Raw genomic sequence first — 11,309 nt, 5'->3', positions numbered from 1 at the left:
ATTTCTCCACGTCAGGAATTTAAAACGGAGTGCCTGCTTTAAGGGCCACTGCGACTGCGAGCAACATCCAAAGGTTTAGACAGTGGCATAACTACCGGGGGAGCAGGGGGTGCGATTGAGACAGGGCCCGCACCCCCTCAGGAGATCTGGGTATACGGAGGGGGCAGGGGGCCCGGCTGCATGTCCCGCGCCAGGGCCCACCCCCCTCTAGTTACGTTACTGGGATTAGAGAGCAACATGTTGCCGCCTGGCCGGTACAAATGATCTTTTATCCCAATGTTATTAAAAGGGAAAAAAAGATAAATATATAGTTGCCACTGGTTGGGGACCACTGACCTATAGCAACCAAATTGGGCAGTTTCAGTGAGCGCCACCGCTGGGTGGTCAGGTTTTCTGGGAAGCACCCAGTACCCCAGTCTGACTCTGTCCTGGATAATTATCAACCTCCTGACATAGACTGATTGGCAATTCTGATAACCCTATGATATTTAATCAGAGTTTCAGAGTTAAGAAGTTGACTGAACAAAAATAGCCATCCTGCTGTAAATAGGTGGGTAATAGTCAGCCCTCCACATGTTTATTTGCAAGCGCCGTGGGTGGGATAATGCTGAAAGTTGTAGTTAAACAAACACACGAAGTGTGAGCTTCCAATGACAGCTCGGGGCTTTCCCAAAAGGCAGGCCGGAAGCGAGGTGCCTCCCACGGTTAGATCATGGTTGCCCCCGAGCTGTTACGCGATTTGTGCCAAATAAGAAGCCCCGCCGCTCCAGACATGCAAAGGCACAGCAGCCCCGGGTCACTCCGGTGTATCAGTGGCAAATGCAATCAGGCGGGACATGCACGCCCTGCTCTCTGCCGAGTTTGATGAAGGGAGCCCGGTCCAGAACAGGACGGGGCCATGGAGTGCGAATAACAGAGACACGGGCCTGTCTTGGATCCAGCAAACCCGACAGCAGGTGCAGGACTGCCCTAGTCTCACGTTGGTACTGCAGGACCCGGAGCCAGTGCTGGTGCAGGCTGTGCTGCGCTATTTAGGGCCACCCGGAACTCGCCATACGTTCTGCTATGATGTGTGTCTGTGGGACGGGGCCCATGGGGATGTCTGGCATCTGCACTCCGACCTTAACTACCTCGTCCAGCGCAATATTCTGCGCAGCGGGGCCCGGGTCACAATCATGCGCTGCTCGTACACATACAGTGAGAAGAGCCTGGGCAGAGGACTAGTGTGTTTAGACGAGGTGGAGGTTAACGGGGAACTGAGTGCGCTGCCTAATACACAGCATCTCCCTGCAGCCGGACAGCTACCACTGCTTGGGGGGAGAAAACATTATCTGCCGCTCTGGAATAACGACGACCCCTATGGAGACACATGGAACGGCCCTAAATTGGCAGGTGATCAAGTCAGTATTGATGGTAAGCGTTGGCAACAGGGGGTGGCTGCGCTAGTGCTACAGTATGGATGCCTTCAGTAGGGAATCCTTGTACAAGGACCAATCCTGTTCTCACATCACTGAAAATCAAATGGGGTGTTGCATATGGCATTAGAGGAGTATTTAGTGAAGTTCTGATGGAGGTCTCTGAGAAGATCAAACTGTGGCCCCAGTTTTTACTGAGCTCAATGTTTTCTCCACAGCTGTGTTAATTCAAACAGGTTAATTCATTAGGACAGGATTCTTTATCAGCAGCTGATGTTACACAGTGCTGTGCCCAAGTGTTATTATTATTATTAGACCTAAAGGCTTACAATCTTATTCTGTCCCACCATATGAAGGTCAGCAGATGCAGGAATCACCCCAAACTGTTGTGAGCCATAGCAAACGACAAGACACTCAGCCGCACTAAACATGGTGGCCATTTTGCTTCTCTCCTGCTTAACATACACACCAAGGTATTAAAAGGGCTCCTATAAAGTAAACTTTAAAACAAAGTGGCTGTGAGGGGCTGCTTATGGGGCCTTTTGACTATATTTAACAACATTTACTATGATTTCCCGAAAAGTTTATAAGCTGCATTATGTACATCTCGACATCAAGTACAATGTAATGCAGTGGCTTGCTTTACATGCTGTATTCTCTATGAAAGCGAAACATTTGGTCATTGCTCTAAACAATGTATTTGTTGAAATAACTTTTACATTCTTCTTCCCGTAACTGGAACGTTTGCCATTGTGCAATACAGTATGGAAATTAGGTCCATGTCTGCTGTTAGAAATGTCTCGCAGTAGAAATTTGCAGACCAATAATACAAAGATTTAGAGCAGGAACAGTTTAATGTGTGACCATTACAAACAAAATAATCAGGCACAAGTTCATTCATTAAAAAGCAAGTAAAACTACACACGACATTTGTTTCTTAAACAAATTAATCTGGCTGATTTGAGTTTTCCCTTTAAGTATGAACTTTATCTAAAAATACAAACAGAAATTGCAATAAACTTGCTACATTTGCCGAGTTTGTGTTTACATTAGGCTTGTAAGTGTGGAACTCTAAACCGTTTAGTATATTCATAATTATTATAATATTGTTTATGCTTCGGTGGCAAGGTAATTTTTTTTAATGTCAATGTCACTTTTTACTTGTGCCCCACCCCATATATATGTATGTATATACCTTCGAGAAAGGCTAGGGACTTAGCCGAAATGTTAGTTTATTTTTTTGAATAAAACCTTTTTTTCTCCATAAGTCCTGTGTGTGCTAGCCTCTCTTGAGCCATTACATATCTATATATATATATATATATATATATATATATATATATATTATTTAATAATAAATATATTAAATTACAAAACAGTGTTGTGGTATTTGGGAAAAGACCCGTTCATCACAGGATTGCCTTTTCATTGTATCTATTCAATATTATGGGCACTGACGTTTTTTTGTTTTTTATTTGTGCACCAGTCTGGCATGTGTTAATGAAATAAAAGTATAAAAGAACTACAGTAAGGAATTACATTAACAGTGTGGTCATGCTTTTGTTATAAAATGTTAAACATGAAGTTTTGTGGGTAGTGTTTGAATGCTGCATAAGGGGCACTAAATTAAAAAAAAGTGCTGCGGCCATTTTTGAGCTAAAAGCAAAAGTAGGAATATTTTGGATGCAATTATACTTGGCAGATAACATTGAAAAGCTGTTGTTAATAACCATTATGGGATATGCCAAAAATCCCCTTTTTTTCCTATTAAAAAAAAATCCAATTCAAATTTGAAAACACCACCCTCATTGTTAGACAGAGTCTCTGTGTTCATTTCAAGAGATTTTTAGTTTTTTTGTGACTGTCATTTTGAAAAGTATTTAATGTGGTAAATATGTTTTGAGTCATGATTATTTTAGCTGAGGTCCCTGTCATTACCTGGGAAGTTTGATGTCCTTATATTTTACAATAAGGGGTACTTTATTCACTATAGATATATAGATATATATATATTTTATATATATATATATATATATATATATATATATATATATATATATATATATATATATATATATATATATATATACACACACAAAATCATTAAATGCCTCATGCACTCACTTATATGGGTTATTGCACTGGTGCTAACAGAATATATATATATATAAAAATTGAATGAAGGCTATTGCACAACAGGGTCTTGCAAAAATGGTTATTATTTAGCTAAATAATAAGACCATTTTTTGCAAGACTTTGTTGTGCAACAGCCTTCATTCAATATAGATAGATAGATAGATAGATATTTTCACACACAGTTTTTCAAGCAGCATTCAAGGATAAAAAAGTTAGCATATCTAATCTAATTGGCATCCCACAGTGATTTAAAGTTTCCATTCATATTAGGAAAAAGGAGGTTCCATCTTAATATTCAGAAAGTAAAGCTGTAAAGTTGGGGAAATGTCTCCCTGAGTTAGTCATACTGGCAGATTCAGTACATGGCTTCAACAAGGTGTGTGATGCCTTTTTAGCAAATCAGAAAATACTGGGCTAATGAAAATTGCTCTCAGTACAAAGGGAATGATCCAATCGCCATCTTGTAGTTTTGAAGGATTTTTACCACCTTTGAGGCAAATTGGAGAGGCTTCAGGAATCATGGACATTGCACACTCAGGCACAATTGCTGCTTTAATAACATAAGGTTAGGTTGAACTTTTGAATGCTATATAGTTTTTTTTATGCCGAAGCTCATTTGTATCTGCACTGATGAATTGTGCGCACACAGTTTCTAGCTATTATTCTTTAATTCCATGGAAATGCTGCATCGTGGGTCATAAACATGGATATTTAAGTCCAAATTTTGCACTTTTCATGGAGTGTGAGCTCTATACTTTCAAGGACTGCTTTTTGTTTTCAGTTTTGCAAGGTGGTTTCTTATGGTGGAGAGAATGTAGTTGAACACAGGACAGTGAACGCAAAATACAATACCTCAAAATACAAAAAGCAAAACACAATACCATAAATCATCATCTTCTTAATATTAATGCAAAACAATCTGTTGTATGTCTTAGTACCTCAAGCATTAACACAGGGCATGGTGCAAAAATAAAAAAGTACAGAGAGCTGAACTGCACTGAGGTTGCAGGGATTTAATTTGTGTTACAGTAAGATTGGGAAAAATTCTGCAGGACAGTTGGGGTTGTAGATTAGAGACCAGTGGAATCCTCAAAAATCCCAGAGATCCGTCATTTCTTGAAGGAATACAGGGGTGAATTTACTAGAAATTTTTGTCAAGAGCCTAGATGTTAATATACCATAAATATGTTCTTTTCTTTTCTTTCACTTTGATTTGTAACATAAAACGAAACCCGTAAATTACTGCTTCTGAGAAACAAATATTTGTCTTGTAATCCAACAAGTTTATACAGGCAAAAAGTGAAGAGAGAACTGCATTAGTAAGTAGAGTTTCTGGTCAGTTGAGATAATGGTAACCCAGCACATTTTATCTCAACTAAAGCCATGGCGGTAAAATGACTGAGCCCTCTGAGATGACTTCCTATTCTAGTTACAAAGTGGTTATATCTTAGTGCAGAAGGCTTTTGTTTTAGCTGGGCTGTGATGGCAAGGAATGGTTCCCCCAGATTAACAGCTCTCTGGGGTCTCCTACAATCTTGATGAGATCCTAATTGCACATCACAGACCTTGTACTCTGTAATATTCAACATCACACAGCTGGAATTTTCCAATCATATTAAAATTAACCATACCAGAGGCTTTTAAAGACATATGACAAATGAAACCCAATTTTTAATATTTCTGCACTACCATCCCCATAATATCTTGAGGATGGTGCTTTTTATTTTCAAAGCACTATATTTTTACTGTCGTAAAGTGTTTTGTTTAGTTTGATTAATATGACTTTTTTTTAAATTCCATATTGTAGTGAGCAAAGTCACTTCATTACAGCGTCTGGAATTGCAATGGAGGACAAGAAAGTCATTGCTGGTACGGATTATGTACAAATCCAGACTTCGTTATTTTGGGAAACCAGAAGGAAAAATTAACATTCCATATCAGGTAAGTTCTGTGATGTTGATGAAAATGTGGCCACAGGCCCTGATCAGAGACCACATCTACATGGCCAGAGAATAAAAAGAAGTGGCCCTTGGATCTTGCTACCCTTTTTTTGAGATAATAAAAGCATATCTGAAGTTATCTACTACTGTGTCTTGTACTCCTTTTCTGCACTTCAATTGCAACCTCCCCCCCCCCTCCGGGGGGTCTAGCTGTTAAGGAACCACTATTCTCAATAATGATAAATTTCTTCCACTTTATATTTCCTGTTTGATAAACATGCCGAGGATGGTTTGAGTTAAAAAAAAAAAAAAGGCATTAGAGACTTGAAGTGATATAATTTAGTGCACATTTTTCTTGAAAGCGATCTGGCGGTAAGTGGTATAAGGGTGGACGGAAGCAGTGGCGGATTAAGGACATATGAGGCTCCTAGGCTACTCTTTCCATGGGGCCCTCTTCTAGGGTTGGACTTTATTTATATGCTAGCGGTTTCAAGCTTAGTCAATGGCACATGACGCTAGCGTATTTACGCGGCAAAACAAAAATAAAAATCATTTCACTGTCTGTAGAAATTATTTCACTGTCTGCAGGCTACTAAAAAATGATTTCACTGTCTGTAGAAAATATTTCAGTCTGCAGAAAATATTTCAGTCTGCAGAAAATATTTCACTGTCTGCAGGCTACAAAAATGATTTCACTGTCTGCAGACATGATTTCACTGCAGAAAATATTTCACTGTCTGCAGAATTTATTTCACTGTCTGCAGGCTACAAAAATTATTTTACTGTCTGCAGGCTTCAAAAATTATTTCACTGTGTCTGCAGAAATTATTTGACTGCTTTACTTTTAGGGGCAGGCTGGTTCTGCCTCTACAGCTGTTACTGGGCACAGCCCCCTGCACTCACCTTGCTGCTGGCCAACCCAACCCCTCACCTGAAGTTTTTAATTAAAAAAAAAAAATTCTCTGCCCAATGGCACAGACTGCTGCAGGACCGGGGCTGCTACTGCTAGTCTGTTTTACTTTATGTGCAGGCTGGTTCTGCCTCTACAGCTGTTACTGGGCACAGCCGGGAGCCCTCTGTACTCACCTTGCTGCTGGCCGACCCAACCCCTCACCTGGAGTTTTTAATAAAAAAAAAAAAATTCTCTGCCCACTGGCACAGACTGCTGCAGGACAGGGGCTGCTACTGCTAGTCTGCTATCGTCCTGCGTCCACTACGCTAGTTGGCGTGGCCCGTTGGCCCCCCCCACACCCCTGTGCCTTGCTCTAGCTAGCTGCCTGGGACTGAGTCTGACTGTCTAAGACAACCGTGTCGTGCTTAAATTATAGAGTAAGCTGCAAGCTAATAAAAGCAACTCTTGGGATTGGGTGGCAAGTGGTGACGAGTCATAACGACGAAGAACGAAGGCAGACAGTCGGACTACGTGTCTGCTCTGCCTGAGTCTCTGACCATGTGTGTGCAAAAGTGCGCTGCGCTCAACTCTTTTTCCGCGCACACCAGTGACGTCACTGATGAGCGCCTTCCAAAGAAGATTGTAACCTGGTCAGGCTTAGAGTCGAGATTGGTTGCACTTGCCCACACGCAGAGAGACACACTCACGCTGCTCATGCAAACCTGCCTGCTTTCAGTGCCTACTGTGCAAGTTGCCGATGTTCTCTGACCTTTTCCAGTCCCAGGCAGCAAGCGGGGGAGGGGGCGACCTGGACCCGTTAAACTTTAAAAAAAATTCAGTAAAAAAACCCATGGGCCCCTACCACCAATGGACCCCTAGGCTATAGCCTAGGCTACTACATCAAACCACTGTTACCGCTGCAGAGCGCTGATCAAAGCATTCTTGGACTCTGATGCTTTGATCAGCGCTCCGCAGCGGTAACAGTGGTTTGATGTAGTAGCCGGTCAGAAGGAGCCGACACATCGCGAGAGCTGCGGCTTAGCAGGAGCTGGCGTGCATGGGTTGAGCTCCGCCATTGCCACATCGCTGTTTTTTTGTATAGCCTAGGCTAGCCTACCCCTTAATCCGCCCCTGGACGGAAGAGACGCATTATTCAAGTATTACTTGTAGACTTATGGAATGGTGATGGAGAATGTACATTTAAAAATAACACTGTGATTGATTTGTATCTTTGGATGTGAGGTTGCATCATGCAAGATCTTGTTTCATTCACATAGTATTTAGTCACTTTTTCCTGTAACCTTAACAGTTCCAGAAAATTGTGTGAGATTTTATTTTTTTATTTGTTTTCAGGCCTATTTTGAAGTTGCTGATTACTCAGGAATGATGACAATGGTTTTGTGGAATGAACTGTGTCCGGAATGGTATAATACTCTGCAGGTTGGCAATGTAATTCTGCTTCAGCAGTACTCTGTCAAGCCGAGTTACCAGAACAGGACATTTCCAACTCCAGGGGACTCTCAGGTGAAGAGGCTGCCTTCTGTAGGTAGAGTATTTCTGAAATGTGTCCTTTGTGTATCCTGACTTCCCTGTCATTTAGTTTGGCAAAAAAAGATAAAGTGATATAACCAAGGTCACAATAACCTGACACAGAAGTTGAGATCAGGCTCCTTTTAGCCTGAGCCAGTCTGTTTTTATGGTATACTGAGAAGATCCTTTTTAAGGGGCACATTTAAATGCATGTCACATTATGAAATAAGGTATACAATGTCTCTGCTCTGTCACCTCTGTTCAAAAATATATCATCAATGGGATAAGGGATGTCAAAATACAAAAAGCAAAACACAGTGGGGCTCATTTATCAACACTGGGCAAATTTGCCCATGGGCTGTTACCTATAGCAACCAATCAGTGATTAGCTTTTTAAAGCCAGCTGCAAGAAGAACAATGAATGCAGCAATCTGATTGGTTGCTATAGGTAACAGCCCATGGGCAATTTTGCCCAGTGTTGATAAATGAGCCCCAGTGCCTTAAATCTTCATCATCTTAATATTAATATTGAACCAGTGGCGTAACTACCGGGGGAGCAGGGGGTGCGATTGGGCCAGGGCCCGCACCCCCTCAGGGCCCCGCGGCAGCTCACGCGCCACTGTCTTCCACGGAGTTCCGGGCGTGCGGAGGGGGGGCCGGCTGCACGTCCCGCGCCAGGGCCCGCCCCCCTCTAGTTACGTTACTGTATTGAACAATGCGTGGGTTATTAAGACATACAACAGACATACAGGGCGTGGTGCAGAAATATATAAATATAATGTAATTCTGCTTCAGCAGAATTTAAACATTTAAATTTCCATGTCACATTATAAAATGTGAGGTGTAAAATGTCTCTCTGCTGTTTTCAAAAAATACTTCTGTATTGTTAAAGTACAGGTATGGGATCCGTTATCTATAAACCCGTTATCCAGAAATCTCCAAATTACGGAAAGGACGTCTCCCATAGACTCCATTTAATCCAAATAATTCAAATATTTAAAAAAGTTTAAAACAGTAGCTTGTATTTGATCCAAACTAAGATATAATTAATACATTTACAAAAAGAATGTTCACTGTCGAATGCAGTAAAGGATGGGGTTAACTTACACAGAAAAAAAGAGGGGTCCAGGTGCTCAAGCCCCAGACCTTCAGCTTAGGGAGGCAATTGATGCAGATAGATAATGAAGGGCTGGCACATACTGGGCCACACTCCATAAATAGATGTAGTAAAAAAGTATTTATTGAAGCAAAAACATCAGAATAAAGCCTAACGCGTTTCATGCCTTAGAGGCAGTTAGTCATAGGCTGAATGACATAGCCTATGACTAAGTGCCCCTAAGGCTCGAAACACTTTAGGCTTTATTCTGATGTTTTTGCTTTAGTAAATACTTTTTTTCTACATCTATTTACGGTGTGTGGTCCAGTATGTGCCAGCCTTTAATTATCTAACTGCATAAGATAAAATTAACCCTTATTAAAAGCAAAACCAGTCTGTTGGGGTTATTTTATGTTTCCATAATTTTCTAGTAGACTTAACGTATGAAGATCCAAATTAAGGAAAGATCTGTTATCTGAAAAACCCCTGGGCCTAAGCATTCTGGATAACGGGTCCGAAGCATTCTGCATAACAGGTCCCATACCTGTATCAGCAATAGGATATTTCTTGCAGGATGATGTTCATATGTATCCCTACTGAATATTAGACCAAAAGTTGCTCAGAATGTTGCATTCTGCAATTCAGCAAATAATATTTAGTGGACAGAACAATTAGTGGTAATTGCTAAAGATCTTGCTGGTTAGCTGGCTCTGATTTTGCATTGTCCAATCATTATGAGGGGTTTAACTAACATATTTACAATTGATAAAACCAGGTTTATGTAGTTGACTGTAAAGATGTTTCATGCTCAGATAGCCATCCAGTAGATCTTTGTTTGTAGCATCTGGACTTGCAAGTTGCGGTATATTATTATAGAAAGTCTACACGCGTAATCCTTCAAATCATAATAAAAAAGCATATTGCAGTTTGGGTGTTATAAACCTCCACAGTCCAGTCCACTGTGTCCATCTAAAGTGCAAATGATTATAGGACAGCACCCCAGCTAACATTCAGTCTATAACTGATTGTCACATCCTAATACCTTCCCCCAGCGTCCCAAAATCTAATGTATTCTCAAAAAAAAGGACCTGATGCACATTCCCATGCACAGGCTATGCAGTTATAGACTGAGGAGGGAGGCGCCATGTGAGCATCTAAAAGTGCAGAAATGAAAGTGAAGGCAATTGCGATGCTTTAGGCATAGAGATGGGGATGGAAAAATATGAATGCCAGCTTAGATTTTCAAATTAGTTTACTTTAGGAATGGAGGTTAATAATAAAAAAAAGAATATGGATTCATGGATTCATAATTTGAAAAGGACTTTTATTATACAGATTTTTCTGTGTTGGTGACATGTTGCCTTTAATAGTAAGATAGGGTGAACACATAATAATGCTCCTGTGCTGCTGTATAATGAAAATAACTAAAACATATGCAAATGTATCTTTAGTTCTATATATATATTGCTCATGTTGAAATAAAGGTGCATAGAGGTGGGCACTGCTCCTTTAATGAACTGGTTTCTGCTGTTTTGTTTTAAGAGTCAGAATGAGGTAATAGGAAGGGACAAACAGATTCTGCTTTCAGTTGTATTTACAGTTACATATGATGTCAACCACTGAACATTTTAATTACGGTAATGTATTTTTGAAAGTAGCTGAGAATTATATTGTCTTTCAGTATGTAGGTTTTAGGTGCACAGCTCCTTTAACTGTATTCATAATTTTGTCTTAAGAATAAACAAAACCACCCAATAAAGAGGAATTTAGAGTTTTTCAATTAAAAAACTGTTGCTGAGCTTTTCTAGCTGACTAATGGAGAGTCCATTCAAATAGCATTGCATTTAAAAAAAAAAAAAAGTCATCATATCAGAGGGATGGAAAACTTAAATTATGAGGGTAGACTGTCAAGGTTGGGATTGTTTTCTCTGCGAAAAAAAAGATACTTGCGAGGGGACATGATTACAAGTACATTAGAGGACATTATAGACAAATAGCAGGGGACCTTTTTATCCATAAAGAGGATCACCGTACCAGAGGCCACCACTTTAGACTAGAAGAAAAATAACTTTCATTTGAAGCAACGTAGGGGGTTCTTCACAGTGAGGACAGTGAGGTTGTGGAATGAACTGCCTGGTGATGTTGTGATGACTGATTCAGTGAATGCCTTTAAGAGTGTTTTTAATGATTCTTGGACAGACATAATATTGTGATACTAAAATCTATAGTTAGTGTATGAGTTTATGTATAGTTTATGTGAGTATATTGAGGGTTCAGTGTGTGTATGTATGGACTCTGGG

At 40.4% G+C, this 11,309-nt stretch overlaps 1 protein-coding gene across 4 annotated transcripts in view; it reads left to right on the top strand.

Annotated features, from left to right (window-relative positions):
• Positions 1-564: 564 nt before the first annotated feature.
• The window catches only part of radx.S (RPA1 related single stranded DNA binding protein, X-linked S homeolog), a 33,290-nt gene continuing 22,545 nt past the window's right edge, over positions 565-11,309 (top strand). For 3 of the 4 annotated variants that reach the window (XM_018233028.2, XM_018233029.2, XM_018233027.2), the window contains exons 1-3: positions 567-1,413; positions 5,359-5,492; positions 7,737-7,929. In XM_018233028.2, the coding sequence (XP_018088517.1) occupies positions 837-1,413; positions 5,359-5,492; positions 7,737-7,929 (904 nt within the window). In that variant the 5' untranslated portion in view covers positions 567-836. Of the gene's footprint in view, positions 1,414-5,358; positions 5,493-7,736; positions 7,930-11,309 lie in introns of all 4 variants that reach the window. The other variant, XM_018233030.2, reaches the window with a different exon arrangement.

This window comes from Xenopus laevis, chromosome 8S (assembly GCF_017654675.1).
Source record: "Xenopus laevis strain J_2021 chromosome 8S, Xenopus_laevis_v10.1, whole genome shotgun sequence".
In the NCBI taxonomy this organism is placed as follows: Eukaryota; Metazoa; Chordata; class Amphibia; order Anura; family Pipidae; genus Xenopus; species Xenopus laevis.
The sequence above is the reverse complement of the archived record's forward strand: the minus strand, read 5'-3'. Positions and strand labels throughout refer to the sequence as shown.